The sequence below is a fragment of the Schistocerca cancellata genome, chromosome 10 (assembly GCF_023864275.1).
Source record: "Schistocerca cancellata isolate TAMUIC-IGC-003103 chromosome 10, iqSchCanc2.1, whole genome shotgun sequence".
Classification (NCBI taxonomy): domain Eukaryota; kingdom Metazoa; phylum Arthropoda; class Insecta; order Orthoptera; family Acrididae; genus Schistocerca; species Schistocerca cancellata.
Window position 1 is genome coordinate 9,025,793 of NC_064635.1, and position 17,820 is coordinate 9,043,612.

A 17,820-nucleotide genomic window follows, 5' to 3' on the forward strand; every position below is an offset into this window, starting at 1 on the left:
AAGTAAATTGCAGATCACGTGTCTTTTTCGTTCTATGCTGAGGCTTCACGTTGCTAGTCGCGATTTTAGTTCTAAATATAATTGCAATTGCCACAGCTGATGTCAGTATTCAGCGCTCGAATTAACGACCGCCATTGTATATCACAGGACAGTCCCATACAGAGCGATTACCAAATGTGAATAGGCAGAACTATAATGTTGCTCGTACTGTGTAATCGTGTATAGAGTACATTGCAGAAGAGTAAAGCATTTAACACTACTGAGTGTATCATTTCATAGCTAGTACTTTCCTTTGTCATTTTATTATCTCCTTATTTGTGTATTTCATGTTTGCAACCACCTGGTGGAGGCAGTGTTTGTAGGTCAGCACATCTGAACATTCTAGCATATACTGAGGACATGGTTAGGAACCAACCAGATTTGCATACGACTTGTTGTCACATATAGAGCAAAGGATAAGCTTACCCTTCTGGACAGCGTATAAGTGTCCGGGAGAAAAATTAGCGTTATAAAATCCGTTGTGCAAAATTTTCACTTATACGTTCGGTTCGCAGGCTTACCCATCAGCAGAAAAGAGCCAAACAGAAGCGGTAGCTTACATACGGTAGTTTGCGTCTTCAACTGTCTGCCAGTTCAGTTCTTTCAGCATCTCCGTTGACACACTCTACGGGTCACACAATCATGTGACCATTCGTGCTCCTCTTCTTTGTATACGTTAAATATCCGCTGCCAGTCCTGTCTGCTACGGGCCTCACACACTCCAGCAGTATTCGAGGGTGGCTCGCACGAGCGCTTTGTAAGCAATATCTTTCGTAGGCTGACTGCATTTCTCTAGTAGTCTATCAATGATCCGATGTCTGGCACTTGTTTTACCTACGGCTGAGCCTATGTGATCTTTCCATTTCATATCGCTGCAAATTCTTACACCAAAGCAGTAGTGTAGGTCACCTGGTTCTGGCAGTGAATCATTGATATTACTGTCATAGGATACTACGTTTATCTCTTCGTGAAGTGCACAGTTTCACTGTACGGTTTTACATTTCTGATGATTTAAAGAAAGTTGACAAGCTTTACACGACTCTGATATCTTACCGGGATGTGACTGGATATTTGAGCAACTTTTTTACACTGTACACCATTACAGACAGCTGCGTCATCTGCGAAAAGTTTATGATTACTATTGGGATTGTCTGGAAGGTCGTGAATGTACATTCTGAACAGGAACGGTCCCAACATGCTTCTCTTGGACATTCACGAATTTCGCTAGATACCCCACACGATCGTACGTTTGATAGTAACCGTAGGTATGATACTGAGTCACATGCTTTTTGGAAATCGAGACATACTGCACCTAAGTGGCTGCCTTGATCCACGAGTTCCAGTGTGTCATGTGAGAAAAGTGCGAATTGGGTTCCACGTGATGGTTGTTCTCGGAAACCGTGCCGGTTATCATGGAGAAGGTCGTTCCGGTCATTTTGTTCGAGATACGGCGTTATGTTCGAGCTCAGAATATGTTCTAAGAGCCTACAACAAATTGATGCAAAGGATACTGGACGGTAGTTTTGTGGATCACGTCTCCTACCCTTCTTGTAGACAAGCGTGACGCGTGCTTTCTTCCAGCTACTAAGCACGGTTCTTCGCTCGACGGATAAGTGTGAACTATGGCGCTGCCATGCAGATTTAAGTGAAGGCGAGCGTCAGCGATGAGATTAGTCTCATTCCCTTATGGCTGGGGATAGCTTTTGTAGCACGTGTTTCACAATGGTGGGGCACTCAAAGCGGTTGGACGCCTTCGCAAGGAGACTCGTGCCACTGGTGACACAGCAGCACGCCTCCCTTATTTACGGTACTTGTTTACGTTTTATTCTGTTAAAATCATTCTGGTCATGACAAGCAATGTCAGTCGACACACGAAAGAATTTTTTCTCCTTCTAGCAGCAGTATACAGTCGGTCGCTGAGCCAACGAAAGATACCAAGTGACTGGAAAAAAGCGTAGCTCACGTCTGTTTTCGACAGGACATCTATATCTCCGACGTTAATCTGTCGCAGAATTATGGAACACGTACGAGTATTGTGACTCAGAGAGAACTCAGCACGTCGCTCTTAACGCAAGAAAGTCGAAGGACTTCTGACGTGACACACTAAAAGCATTGGATCAAGGCACTCAGGTAGGCGCAGTATTTCTTGATTTCCGAAAAGCATTTGACTCACCACCGCACCTGCGCTTATTGTGAAAAGTATGGTCATATGTGGCATCAAGTGAAATTGGTGAGTGGACTGAGGACTTTTTGGTAGGGAGGACACAGCAAGTTATCTCGGATGGAGAGTCGTCATCAGATGTAAGGATAACTTCGTGTGTGTCCCAGGGATGGGTGTTGGGACGCTTTGAGTTCATATTATATATTAATGACGTTTCAGACAATATTAATAGTAGCCTCAGGCTTTATGCAGATGATGCAGTTATCTATGATGAAGTACTATCTCAAAGAAGCTGCATAAATATTCAGTCAGATCTTGATCACGTTTAAATATGTGTAAAGGTTGGCAACTTGCTTTAACTGTTCAGAAATGTGAAACTGTGCTCTCGCAAAACGAAAAAACATAGTATCTTATGACTATAATGTCAATAAATCACTCTTGGAATGGGTCAACTCGTACAAACACCTGGGTGTAACACTGTAGGGACATGAAATGGAATGATCACGTAGGTTCAGTCGTGGGTGGAATACTGGGGAAGTGCAATCCGTCTACAAAGGAGATTTGTTATTAACAATCCGAACGAATTCAAAAGTAATAGCAGTGTACATGGCTACAACACTAGGAGAAAGGATCTTCACTACTCAAGGTTAAATCTAACTTTGGCTCAGAAGGGGGTAAATTATGCTGCCACAAAAGTCTTGGGCCAGTTACTTAATAGCATCAGAAGTCTGGCCGATAGTCATATAGCATTTAAAAGGAAATTGAAAGAATTTTTTAATGGCAACTCCTTCTACTCATTAGATGAATGTTTGGATATGGTAAGTGGGTAATTTCCCCAACCCCCACAAAAAAATTAAAAATATTAAGTGTCATGTAATATTTTTGTAACGTAATATCTTGTATAGACACCTTTTATTAACCTGACACGTTCCACATCATTACGAAGTGTGGTATTCGTGATCTATGGAACAAGTACTAATCTAATCTAATCTAATCTATTGCTTATACATAACTCCTGCGACCGGTACTAGAATTGTGGGACCCATGCGAACTTGGACTAATGGGGAATATTGAATGTATACAGAGAAGGGCAACACGAATGATCAGAGGTTTACTTGCCTGTGGAAAAGTGTTACAGTGACGCTGAAGAAACTGAAGCAACTCTTGAAGATGGACTTAAACTGCCCTGAGAAAGTCTAGTAACAAAGCTTCAAGAACCGGCTTTAAATGATGAATCTAGCTATGTACTACAATACCCTACGTATCGCCCAGACATGGATCATGAGGATAAAATTAGAATAATCACTGCACGAACAGAAGACTTCAATCATTCTTCCCGCGCTCCATACGTGAACGGAACGGGAAGAAACCCTAATAACTTGTAGAATGGGATGTACGCTCTGCCACCCACCTCACGGTGGTTTGCAGGATATAGATACAGATGCAGATGATGGGGAAAATGTTTTTGCCTCTGCTGACATGAAAATGTACGGGCGACCCTGTATTGACAGATCAGTCAAAAAATGTTGGTCCCTCAATACGTTTACTGGAAACGGCACACCAAACTCCAATTTTCTCATTGTGTAGTGGACACTAGAATATCATGTGAGGACTACACGCCATGCAATACCTGGTATCCTGCAAATTAACTTGGCCCGATAAACGAAACCGTGCCTAGTCTGACATGGGACACTGCATCGAGTCTATCTGCCTTCCAACAACGCCTGTCGAGAAGCCAGTTGCAATAACGAATACGTTTCGGTTTGTCTGCCTCCTCTATTTGTTGCACACAATTGTAACGCGCTAAGGTTTCAATTTTGATTCATAAATAACTTTACGATGTGTACTTAACAGATTGTTGGGATAAGTTGTGTACCGGTACTTTTTTTTAATTTTTTTTTTTGACTGGCAGTCATTCTCCTTTCAATATCGGCAATGGCTTTTGGAGTCTTAGCGGAAAGTTACCTCTTTTGACACTTTTATTAGGTCCCTTTCTTCTCTCAGCCCTGATTTTGTAATTGATTTTAAACTAGCTTACCAGTGAGGTGGACACTTCAAACTTTCAACCTAACTCAGAAGTGGATGACAATGCAATATTAACTCGCTGTCTTGTCTGGTGTGTGGCGAAGGGTGTTTAATGTAGCACTGCTATTTACCACGTTTTCCTGTTCCATACGCGAACGGCTCGCAGGATGAGCCATCGTGTGAGCTAAAACCTTTCTAATATTTACCTTCAAGGTCTTTTCCCGTGATATACGCAAGAGGAAGCAATAAATTGGTTAACTCAGGTGAAGAGAAACCGAAATTAACCTGAAGTTTTCCATATGTCTCTGATGTAATATCAAAATATCTGAAAAAGATTAAAAAATAGACAATGATTACATAAATAAAATTTGTTTGATGTAATACATTTTTAAACCGGGCTGAAAAGTGTAAAATTAATTTCTCCTATCCCCACTCACAGATTCCTAACCCTGTAAAGACAGTTTGAAAATTTTTATTTGTGATTTTTTTTTAATGGCTATGACAATACTTGTAACACTTCTACTCCTTTTTAGAAAGGTGTTGTATTAAAAAGTTCTTTACTTAAATAATTAATTCGTTTTGCATCTGAAACCTAAACTGTTTTCGGGGGTATCGGCATTCGTAAGTTTTTCTACAAACATTTGACGTGTTTCTTGAAGTGATTCAAAACGAATTTATGGTTTAAGCACAGTTTTCTCCCCCTGGATTGAATATGGCACCTTACACAACCACAGCGCTGTTCACAATGGTAAACTACAATAAAATGTATATTGCTCTGACCCGTAACATCTGACGAACGGCAGCTGTGAATTAGTAGTGACATGCACATCCGCTATACACGCTAGTTGTACAGAGTCCTTCACATATAGAATCTGCTTGTGGTTTCGTTACGGGTTCGGTTTTATGTTACCCTTTCTCTATTACTGAAGACAGCGATGGCCCTGTACCATTCCCTTGGATTACGCGCGTAATTAACTTCACATGTGTAGATTTCTTACAATATGTGCAACACGTTTCTGTTTCCAGTTTCGATATAAAGATGATTCACTCCAAGAAACTATTGGCTCACTCTCTTGAAATACCGGGCGTATTGTAACTGTTTTTTTAATGAACACACCGCCATTTGACTGTATCGTCGTCTATTTAATTATAACCCAGGTTTCGGCCTTTCATGCCATATTCAGTTGATTGATTTTATATTATTAGCATATATTGCAGGACATCAAGCTCAAAATTGGCCATAAATTACGAGAAATGTTGGCTCCCCACGAAATTCCAGATGTAAAATAACCATCTTGTAAAAACGTCAGTAAATAACAATCGGAGCACGCCATATTTAATAAAAACAAGTTGCTGCGGTCTCACAAAATTTTTTGCGACCAGTCCTTCACGATAGTCGAATGCAGTCCCTGGATGGGGTGTCGTTTAGTAGCCCCAACCCGACAACGGTGCACATCCAACTTAGGGCTATCTGGAAACTTTAGCACGGTTCAGCATTACCTACGCTACAAGACCGTGTTATCACTCATTCTCTTGCATCCGGTACCCCATGCAAGGTGTCGGTGCGGTGAACGGAAACTGAATTGCTATGTCACTCATTAAAACTTTAGAGATAAGAGCTACAAATTTGTAAAACAAGGTAACAGTTAAATAAAAACTTTTTTTCGCTGGGACACTAATTTTGGGTGACAAATTATTAATAACAGGCATATGATTTTGTCTTTCCCTTTTACTTTGCTTTCTGCTTATTTTCCCACTTCAAACAATTAGATATTACTCCACTCGCCGTGGTAGCTTCGACCCTACTGAACATAATCCAAGGAGGTACAGAGATGAGAAACTTACTGGTTGTAGCTTGCTTGCTTTGGGGGGACGGGAGCTAACAGCGAGGTCATTGGTCCCACTGGACTAGAACAGGATGCCCTTTCAAAGGATCCATCCTGGCATTTGCCGAAAGAGATTTAGGGAAATCACGGAAAACCTAAATCAAGACGGCCGGACGCGGGTTTGAACCGTCGCCCTCCCGAATGCAAGTCCAGTGTGATAACCACTGCGCCACCTCGCTAGGTAGCAAACTTACTGCCTAACATTATAAGCAGCAGTACGTGGTAACTGTGTTTGTTCAGAAGTCGCGCAACGCCTGCTAATGCACTGCGTCATTTGCGACCTGGTGGCCCGTGTAATACGCGCACCGGATGGCTGGTAAATTATGGAGTGCAGCCACATGGCGTTCCCGATAGCCACCGCAATCTTTTAAGTTGTCTGAACATCCCACAAGCAGAAGTAGTCCAGTTTCGACACACACACACTGCGCCACATTTCTTCCCAGCATCGTGGTGGCATGAATCTTTGTACAGGCTCTTCACAGCGTATCTCGGCACTAATCCAATAGCGCCCATATTATTTTTTCGTTAATTTCTTTAACATTCCTTACTTTTGCCTTGCTTATTATATTAGAAAAGAAGCATTTAAAGTGTAAAAGTAATTTTTACCTTCCTGGTTTTCATGTAATCTACTGTACCATGTACTGGGTGTGTAAGTGCAGATATTGTACTTTAATGTTTAGCAACTTCAGTGTGTCAACTCTTTTTTCTCTGCACCTAACTCCTCCTGCAAACACGGCACGTAATTTAAAACCTAACATTTTCTGCATGGTCGTTATTGCACCACTTGGTGGACTACGCCTGTCGGTACAGACTGACCGTTTTGCGTCCACACCTCACTTCAACACCTGACCGGCTTGCCCAGGGAATGGCTTGCTATTGCCACGTGTACTTGGAGGTACGAATCAACCTAAAAACCTACTACTCCAAATAGCTATCATTATTACTCTGCACATCAATTGAATACTGATGTAACATTGTTCAGTCACTGTCCTCTGTCATCAGTAAAAATATCTGCCCTCATACTGTCAAGTCCCTGTATGTACACTTTTAACAGGAAACCGTACATTTATATGAATTACGTTTTGCTGCCGGTGATTGCTGATCTCTGCAAGGACATTATGTCAGTTTCTGCGTAATATGTAAATGTTACACGTTATTGCCCTGAAGTAAAGAAACTGAACATGAGTACAAAGGACAAATCAAAAAGTAAAATAACAAATTACTTGACGTGATAAACCGCAAAACATTCAACAAGTAGTCGTGCATTACATTTCTTCCATTAGGTAGGTGCTGATGTCTTACAGTTTATTTCAACACATCATCTTCTTTTGTGTTCGTGTACTTTCAGAATCAGGTGCTTCGTTCCACCAAACCGAAGTTCATCTCCTACAGTACAGTATGGGATTCATCCAGCCCCATTTGGTGGCTTCATATACTTCGTCAAGTATAACTGCATAATTTCTCTTCGAAAATTTACAAGAGACATAGTTTTCCATTTTTTTTCCTAGAGTATCCAGGGATTGTGTACTGTGACATCCAATAAGTAACGGAAAACAGTTGAGAACTATTTCCTGTTACAGATATTTATCTTGGACTGATTCACATATTGACTCATTCGACCAATTGCACCGATGTGCTTGTTGTATTCTGTCAGAATGGAGGGTCAAGGAGCTACAAAATGAACAAGATACTACCCAAATAATGGAGTTGTCACGCCGCTTTCACAGAAACAGATCATTTTCCTTTTGTGTGGCAGAACGTATCTTTTTTTTCAGTTCCTTCTTTGGAAGGGGGAAATTTTGGGAGATACTATTTTCTCTCGTAGTCCCAGTGCTTCCAAAATAATACCACATTAAAACAGCAATAGGCATAATAGGTTGATGGGTAGAATCATCAAAATGCTCTCATTTGTATTTAGCGTTACCTTTATGTAACGCTGAAAATCTAATATGTGTCGTTACGATACAAATAATGTTGCGTACATTTAAATAAATAGCATGTGACCGTTGGTGTGCTGGGGAACTATTTGCTGTTCTTGAGCCTGAATGATAAAATACTTTCATTGTTACATAGAGTATGAATCCATGATTTGATTCTTAAAACTACTAACATAGGAATGGAAGAACATATGTTCAACAATCCTTAAATAACCATACCAAGATTGTGGAAGATCATCACTGTCCAAAAAATCAGTAAAAGGCTAACTGTGCCATATTCATCATCATCATGTGTTGTGCCCTAGGGCAGGTCTTCACATATAGCTTTCCATGCACTCCTGTCATTTGCTAGCATCTTCATTTTCTCATAACTATTTCCTTTAATTACACTATCCGCCATCTGATATCTTCTGCATCTTCTTCTTCTGCCATTCACCATTCGCTCCATACCATCCATCAGTAATCAATCTCTTTTCATCCAATGTCCAAGCCAACTTTATTTCTTCTTCCTGATTATCTCCCCCACCCCCCACTCTTCTCAGCTCCTCCTCATTTTTCACTTTCTCTACCCATTTTATCCTTTGCATCCTCCTCCAAACCCGCATCTCAAATCCTTCTATTCTTCTTCCTTCTTCTTTCCCCAGTGTCCGTGTCTTAGCTCTGTATAATACTTTACTCCATATAAAGCACTTTGCCAGTCTCCTCCCGTCCGTTCACCCACATAGAAGCCTCCTATTCTTATTAAATGCCTTGTTGGCAATTTCTGTACGTGTTCTCATCTCCTCATTACATCTGATGCTTCCTTAATTATGCTTCCCAGATATCTGAAAGCATTAACTTGTTCTATATTTTGTTGTTCTAGCTGTATAGTTGTTCTTACTTTTGTTGCACTTATCATTACACATTTTGTATTTTTCTTATTAATTCTCATTCTGAATTCCTCACAGGACTTCCTTCATTCTTTTAACATCCCTGCCATGTCACACGTAGCATTAATGTAACGCTCGGCATTGATGGGTTGAGAGAGCCGGTTCTCTGACTCTCTGCACAGCTGTTCACCTCCATGACGTCTTTTGTTGCAGACAAGTCCAAGGACGCCATCAGCCGCACCATGGTGTCCCAGGTGAGCATAGCCATGGGGCCCATGGTTCCACACAGGAACGACAGGAACGACGAGCTGCCCGAAGTGTTCGAAGAGCCGTGACGTCACACGCCTGCCTGGCGTCGGCAACAATGGCACCACGCTCGAGCGACACGTGACCGGGGCGACAATGGGAAGTCGCCGGATGCGGCATACACCACTCACTGCATCCCTTCCCAACACTTTGAAGCGTGCGGGCGTCCGCTACAAAATCTGAAGTGGACTTAACGTCGGTAAAGAGTCGGACTGCCAAAGAGTTTATCTGTTACCAAAGATATAAACGTTTAATACTGGAGCTTATTGTTGATTTCAGATTATTTTCAAAGTGACAATAAAGACAAAGAATGTGATTCTTCAGCTAGGTAGTAAACCACTACCTTCGGACAGTAACAGCAGAATCATTGTACGAAAATTTTCACAGGCTATATTACCATTTTCCTATAATTCTACGTGCTGTACTGTACTACAGTTGTTTTTAATTACCTGCTTCCACTGCGTCAGAGTAGTAGAAAATAGTTCACAACGAAGACAAACCACGCCACACATATTCGTTGTTGCTAAATGTATTGCGTATTCTACACACACACTGTCATCCAAGAAATCTGTTCTCACTCATATTTGTAGTTACTTCGAACGTGTACTTGCTGTGAAAATTGCTCATTGACTTTGTGCAGCAAATATACGTGTACTGCAAATTCCAAATGGGAGAAAATCGTGTGTTTGATGGAGCGAAAATCAGCAGTATTTCAAGACGTACCAAAGATGTAAACGTTTACCTTTTTAGAACTGGAACTTCCAAGTGATTGGGTAACTTTACAATAGAAAATCAGTTTGAGAGAGAGAGAGAGAGAGAGAGCATTTACATGTTAACAGCTGAAGGCTTCTTGTAGACCAGTGCTGAAGTTTTCACACACCCTCAATTTCATTTGAGGTACCGCACTATGATTCTCATTACGTGTTCTGCCATTCCTCGAGCGTGCTGGAAATTTGTTTACAACAGTGCAGAGAAAGAACTAGTAGTTAAATTCTAGTTCTCTGCTCATGTGTCTTCCACGTTTCTACCACAGGAATACCAGATACACTGTACATCACAAATAGGAAAAGCTGCAAAGCATACGCCACCTCCTGCTAATTACTTATATTTCCTCATAGATTATACACACGAATTTAAGACTGTATGAAATGTGTCCCTGGTGATATATGGACGTTTGGCATTTTTGTGCAAAAAAAAAAACAACCATTGTGTTCTTGATGAATTACCAACCACATACTTTCTGCAACCAGTGTTCCACAGATTTTTAAACCTTTTAAGAAACCAGCAATAAACTGGTGCAAGGATGTATTCTTTACTGTGGAGAATACTTTTGATCCGAATGTCACCTACAGTCGACGAAGGCTGTGGGAGTTTGATGCATTGATAACTTCCATCACTGAACGTGATTTTTTGGTCGAAGCAAGTCTCAACTAAAAATAAAATATTCTTGAAGCAGCTGTTGCGTGTTTAATAATGACATATTTATTTCGAGTATTAATGGGTTGTACATGTAAAGACTTCACGTGTTGATGTTTTTTAGTTAAGGCTGTTACGTTTTGTTTTCCTAGTTTTTTCCAGGCAATAACGGAAATAAGCTAAGTGGTCACTGACTAGGTATCAGAACATTCCTTCATGACAGTCTAGACACGAAGGCATCGGACTGATAACAGAGTCATGATATTCGATTTCACATGGACCATTGTCTCAACTGGAGCTTGTGACGGGTGATAAGATGTTGTATTGTATTGTATTATATGGAACTGGGGACCTAGAAACGACGGAGAGGCTTCGTCCTCGCCGTAGCCCTCAGTGGTTCACAACCCCGCAACATGCCACAGCAGTCCACCCACCCAACCGCCTCCCCACACCGAACCACTCTTTCAGGGTTATCGTGCGATTCGGCCCACAGAGAACACCCCCGGGAACGTCTCAGACCAGACGAGCGTAACCCCAATGTTTGCGTAGTAGAGTAATGATGGTGTACGCGTGGAGAACGTGTTTGGGCAGCAATCGCAGACAGCGTAACTGAGGCGGAATAAGGGGAACCAGCACGTATTCGCCGAGGCAGATGGAAAACCGCCTTAAAAACCATCCACAGGCTGGCCGGCGCACCGGACCTCGACACTAATGCGCCGGGTGGATTCGTTCTGGGGTCCGGCACGCCTTCCAGCCCGGAAAGCAGTGCGTTAGATCGCACGGGCGATAAGATGTCTTAGAAAACATTTCAGAATACAGCGTAGACCACTCCCATAAAAATTGCTTCTTCCAATATACAGTTTCTGCCAGTCAGTGCTCTCTCAATAATTAATTATTGGCTATCTCAATTTCAACTTCTGAGCCGTTATCAGTGGCCCGTAACTTTCTTGGCCGACGGCTGCGTGATAGTTCGATAAGAGCAGTAATCTATGCCTAAACTGGATATCCAACTCAGCTGTTTAACCAGCCAAAGACCCTCACACCACGCAGTGCCACTAGAATGCGAAACAAAACACGTTCCTATTCTGTGCCAACATACTCCTATGACACCACGTGTTCCAGATTTCTGCAGAACAACACGATGGACTGTTTCAGGACTAGCACAAAAGAACGGTGATAATTCTGCTGTACCAGTTCAAAAATTAGCCTGCAATTCAGACGTTGGCAGTACGATCCGAAAATTGATCCTGCTTTATGTCACTTGTGTCTCACCCACACATTTCACTGTCGTGCAAAAGAACGCCACGAGATGCAGCAGAAATCCCTAAATTATCTAATATATTAGCGAAACCTTTAAATAGGTGTAACTCGTAAAATCGTGTGTTATAAGCAATGCACAACAAAGTTGACATCGTTTTTTGAGACATGCCACCACTAACAAATGCTACGAATAAACAAAGAATATACTTATAAAATATAAACTGATATTAAAATTTGGAATGCCACTTACACCTCAGTCGAAAATTAAGTACATATTAACATACTTGATAACTGACGTCACGCATTGACTACTAACAACTATGTTGCCAGTCAGTGCCATGTACTCCAAAAGTGAATGTATTTTCTTAAATTTTGAGTTTTCAGGAAAATTATCCGTACTTGTAGTCGCTACGTGTATCCATTTTGACAATGCAGATACATGTGTAGGGTGACACATTTCGGGAACGTTGCTTATCAGTTTCCTGCAGGATATACATAGTCATGGCACAGAGCGAACGAATTATTGCTGGCGCATTAAATCTTCGTGGATTTCTTTAAACGCGCTGGAACTATAAATATTAATAACTCAATCAATTATCAAAAAATGTGGTGATAAAAAAAAACTTACCATCTGGAGGAACAAAACCACGAAAGAGATTGTAAAATTTGTAGCAAACGCGAAGAAAATAATTATTCTGGTTATATACATCTCTTCAAAAGAAATATTGCAATATCCTGCTGATCTGACAATCACTGCTTCGATATTTTTGTAGTCCACGACATTAGTTTTATAGCCTGAAACGGATAAATAATTCTTAAACACGTACACACCGATGGAAATATTTTCTCCGACAACAACATGACGGAGGTTGCAAAGCACAACAAGCAGAAAGACCGATGAATTTCAGTGCTGAAAGACAGAATTCTGCATCCAGATAGTACAGAGAGCACTGAATATGAGTGACCGTATCCTCAAGACTTCTACTAGAGTCCACAGCAGGATCTTCGACGATATGTTTACTCCAAGAGTCCTCTGGTGGCAGCTTTGAGAATGAGTTCACTCTTAACATACTCTGACGCACACATCTGCCAAGGACCACTTTGGGCTAGTGATAACGTCTGAGAAGACGAAACGTAAAGAGCCAATAAATACAAATTGTGTGAGCACTGACTGGTATAAACTATAGAGACTAAGTTAATGAGCTCGCCAATGCCCCCCCCCCCCGTCCCCCCAACAACAACGGAAGTATCAATTTAATGCCTATCTTTATTGCTTTCCACATTCTAGTTCTCATATACACTGAAGGCTATAGGCATCATCAGATGGTTTATATACTCTACACGACTCTTCAAAGTACATGTACAATGTATTACTACTATACAATGTATTCAAACCTGCTAATAACAACTTTACAAAAAGTCTAAACTGAAAATGATACTATATGTTTGAATCGAAACTGAAACACGCAATCAAAAATACAATAACTATATTTCTTAGTATACTATCATAATAAACGATATCGGCAGTACTACTGATTAACCATACAAATGTTCTAAAATTATTACTTTTCCATGCTTATTACGTTAAATTACAATGCTGAGAGTTATTTTCCATTACAATTTTATCGTATCTTAGAAAAGAATAATGGATCCGTAGGAATGTCACACAATCCGAATTGGTAATTTTCTGGGACATGGCTGACTAAAACAAAATATGCTGTAACAGTACGAAATTCCCAGTCTCATCTACCTGAAGCGACTTCCTACCAAAACGTGTTAGAATAACAAAGATTTTGCACTCAAAACAACGACTAAAGTGCTCAGAACATTAATTACAGAAACAGGAGATTCTTAGCAACGACTGTTGCCACTTGAGTTTGAGCGCAGACAAAGGCAATAAACATAGCCAAGTTACCATTAAAGAGAGAACTCGTTCCCAAAGTTGGCAGCACTAGAGAATATGAGCATCCCAGTCGCCAGATACGTGAGCCCGTTGAGTGGGCATGAGAGAGGGAGGGAGGGAGGGAGGGAGGGAGAAACAGCTGAGGACGTAAACGTCACCCCAGAATGAGAAACATCTCGATAATCCGCCAGTAGAATGCTCCTGAGGAGTTCAGTGTTCCCCCTATCACCCATTCCAAGCCTACGCCACTAAGCGCTTCTGTCATTTCGTCGGCATTTGCAGATTACGACTGTGTCATCTTATGTATTGGTCAGCCATCAATATAGGCGTAATAATTCTCCGTTAACGTCTTTCAGGGTAGAAAAGTAACGAAGAACATATCAAAGTTACTTCGTCCCATCATTGTATTCCATATCACAATAACAGTACATGCTAAATCATTCTTTGTGAACAACAGTATCAGCAATACTTATATCGTATTTGCTGGATTTTTGCTTGACAAAATTCTTTTGTGTGTATCGTGGATGAAAATACCCACATCTGGCAAGAGGTTAGTTGTGATTAATAACAGACACACAATATTCACAATATTAAGGACAGGAAAACTGCGAAAAAGAAGAGCTACAACAGGTTTCTCCCCATAAATCCTTAAAGTTTAGCGTGTACTCATCCAAAACTGTTTTATGACCCCTATAAATTATTCAAAGCCTTTCCAGATCCCTATGCCACTATTTATGATATAAATGTAAATTGCTGAAACTATCTAACAATCTTTTTAAAAATGGGAGCACCTGAAACATGCAAAATATCGACTAGAACTGTTGAGACTTTCTAGCCCGACGCTGTTATAGACAAACAGTGGCACAGAATGCTAAATATAGTGACAAAGAGTTTGTAGCAAAACTTATCTTATTTGTTTTGTATATTTCGGTTTGTGCAACAGTTTAAAAGTAAAATGTATACGTTTTTCAATTGCTACTGTAGGGAGTGAATGCCATTTATTAAGTGCCTATTTCCTGCTGTTTTATTCTGACAGACAGGGACATTTACCATTCTTCAATACAAGCATTTTATTACATGATCTTATTGGTAACTCAGTACAAAGAAAAGGAAACATTTTTTTTAAGTTTTATGAATTATCTAACTCCATAAATAACACTCTTTACCTTTGTCTAGTCCGCAACATTGTTACCAAATATTATGGCTGATGTATTATATAACATTGTTCAAAGTTTATTTTCGGATGAAAACAGTTTTATTCAGTACATGTTAGTACCAAATACTTTACCTGCATCTGGCATATAGCAGACCTGTAAATCTGAGTGCCTAATGCAGATAAAACTTTTCTGTACATAAATATATTTGTTTGTGAAGGTATCACTCTACATACTAAATGATTTTCCTTTATCTTGCAGTTACCGGTTACTGGCATTAATATGTGTAATGTGCCTCTGCACAGATAGTGATGTTTCTGTTAATTTAATAACATAAATGTGATTGAAAACAAAAGTCCTAATGATAAGTTAAATTCCCTAAAGCACTTTGGGATTTCTTACACAAAGTTAGTTTACATGCACTACCATCATCCTTATAATATTCAATATTAGTACTTGTACATTTTATTACTTTTTCTAACTTTGGTCCATGTCTGTAAACAGGACAATATATCATCATAAAAATTATTACCATACCTCTAGAGCATGAAAATAAAAAGTGGAAGCATAAGCTAGAGTTATCACTTTTTTATAAGCAGTGAATAATGACAATGAGAATTAAAAAGTCTTCAAAACAAACTTCTGTGTACAGTGTTTTGCCAAAGAGATTTTTCTAAGTACAGTGTGTGTGGTGCAAAAGATGATGTTAATACACCAATGTATAGTGAAATTTTGGAAACAAATCGACTACAATACAGTGGAAGGGTATGTCATTAGTTTAGTAACAGTGCCAAAGCAGTAAGTGTTGATCACCTGAAGTATATTTTATCATGGCTTTACACTTACAGAACCTATAGAATATTTATAGCTATGAGAGTGGATTCGTTGGACAAACAGTTTTTTGTCTGTTTATGAGAATAAATGAGTAGTTTTGGGGTGAAATACGATGCAATATTTCGCACTGAAAAATAATTTTGTTTGTTAAGCTACAATACATGACAGGAGAATGAAGTGAGATCACTTTATCTTTATAAATATAAGTTTCGTAATTTATGTTTAATTTTGAGTTTAGTAATATGTAAATATCTTTGTTTCTTACACAACAGTATTCAGAGGGCAGCAGTGGTTTAATTTCTTGATTATTCTATGTAATGTTTGTGCACATAGAGTTAATTTTAGAAAATCTTTGTAAATAGTATGCATCATTTATGTATCAAATTTAGTTATTGTTTTACAAAAGACACTTTCTTTGCTCCAAAATTTGTGGCAGTTGTTGTCTCTTTATAAATGCATATAGTTTTCTATAGTAAAATAATTAAATACTGTACAGAAGCCATTGATGAGTTACCTTTTCTTAAGATACATACCACTCCTACCCATCATAGTTTACATTCAGTTTTCTACAATACAAAATTTGCTGAAAGACATTGAGAACAAATGATTGTTTCTGAATGATTTTTGATGACAACAGTGGAAGTGGGCTTGTGTAATTTTAAGAAATATTGTTTTTCCTTCTGATATAAAACGACTACTGCACTGATCGTTTATACTTCGTATTAATAGTGCATTTGTTGCTGAAATTTTATATCAACGTTTAGGCACTGAACAAAGTCAAGAAAAATGAATTTATGTCAAATTATCTAAAAATTGGCAGCCAACAAGCGCAACGCTACAATCCTGATGTCACATGTGGACTACAGCAAAATGATGTTCTTGTTTTGAAGAGTTACGTGGTGAGATAAAGTCGTTGATCTTACGAATGAACACCAGAAGCAGATAATGAATATTCTCAATGGGGCGGGCTCACTTGCCACGAAACATCGTTAAGGGTCTTACAATACAAGCAGCCGTGCAGCAATGGTTTATGATATTCCTAAAGAGAGCAGTACCACTGTTAAATGCAGAGGAGAGAGCGGATATGTGGAAACAGTACACCGAAAGCCTCTATCACAGGGACCATTTGTCTCGTGTCGTGATAGAAGAAGAAACAAGAGTCCACAGCGAAGTAGGGAAGAGACAGGGAATCCAGCATTAGAATCAGAATTTAGAAAAGTTTTGAAAGACTAAAGGTCGATGAACGCAGAAGGGATGATAGAAAACATTCCATCAAAATTTCTTAAATCTTAGGGGAAAGTGGCAACAAAACGAGTATTTACACTGGTATGTTTATTTTTATTTATTTACTCGTCGAGTTTCGCAGGTCCAATTTGAGGAGCAAATTTCCCAGGTCATGGAACGTGTCAGTACATGCACAGTAAAATGTATGAGTCTGACGATTTACCATCCGTCTTTCGGAAAAACATCATCCACACAAATCTAAACACTGCAAGAGCTGTCAAGTGCGAGAATTACCGCACAATGAACTTAACAGCTCATTCATCCAAGTTGCTGACAAAAATAATATACAGAATAATGGAAAAGAAAATTGAGGATCTGTTGGATGACGGTCACTTTGGCTTTCGGTCAGGTAAACGTGCCAGGGAGGCCTTTAGACGTTGCGGTTGATAATAGAAGCAAGAATGACGAAAAATCGACACGTGCGTAAGATCTGTCGACCTGCGAAAAGCGTTCGACTATGTAAAATGGTGCAAGATGTTTTAAATACTGAGAGAAATAGGGGTCAACTATAGGAAAAAAGGGTAATATACAATGCGTATAAGAACAATAAGAATGGACGACCAAGAACGAAATGCACAGATTAGAAAGTGTGTAAGACAGGTGTGTAGTATTTCGCCACTGCTGTTGAATTATACGTCGAAGAAGCAACGATGGAAATAAAAGAAAGGTGCAAGCGTGGAATTAAAATTCAAGGTGAAATGGTATCACTTAAGATTAGCTAATGGCTAAACTAATAAGAAGGAGCA

The 17,820-nt window shown here is 39.7% G+C and overlaps 1 protein-coding gene across 2 annotated transcripts in view; it reads left to right on the forward strand.

Moving 5' to 3' along the window:
* LOC126106484 (G-protein coupled receptor moody) overlaps positions 1-13,112 on the forward strand; it is a 501,560-nt gene extending 488,448 nt beyond the window's left edge. For both annotated transcript variants that reach the window (XM_049912785.1, XM_049912786.1), the window contains one exon: positions 9,131-13,112. In XM_049912785.1, coding sequence (XP_049768742.1) covers positions 9,131-9,252 — 122 coding nt within the window. In that variant the 3' untranslated portion in view covers positions 9,253-13,112. The remainder of the gene's footprint in view (positions 1-9,130) is intronic.
* Positions 13,113-17,820: the final 4,708 nt, after the last annotated feature.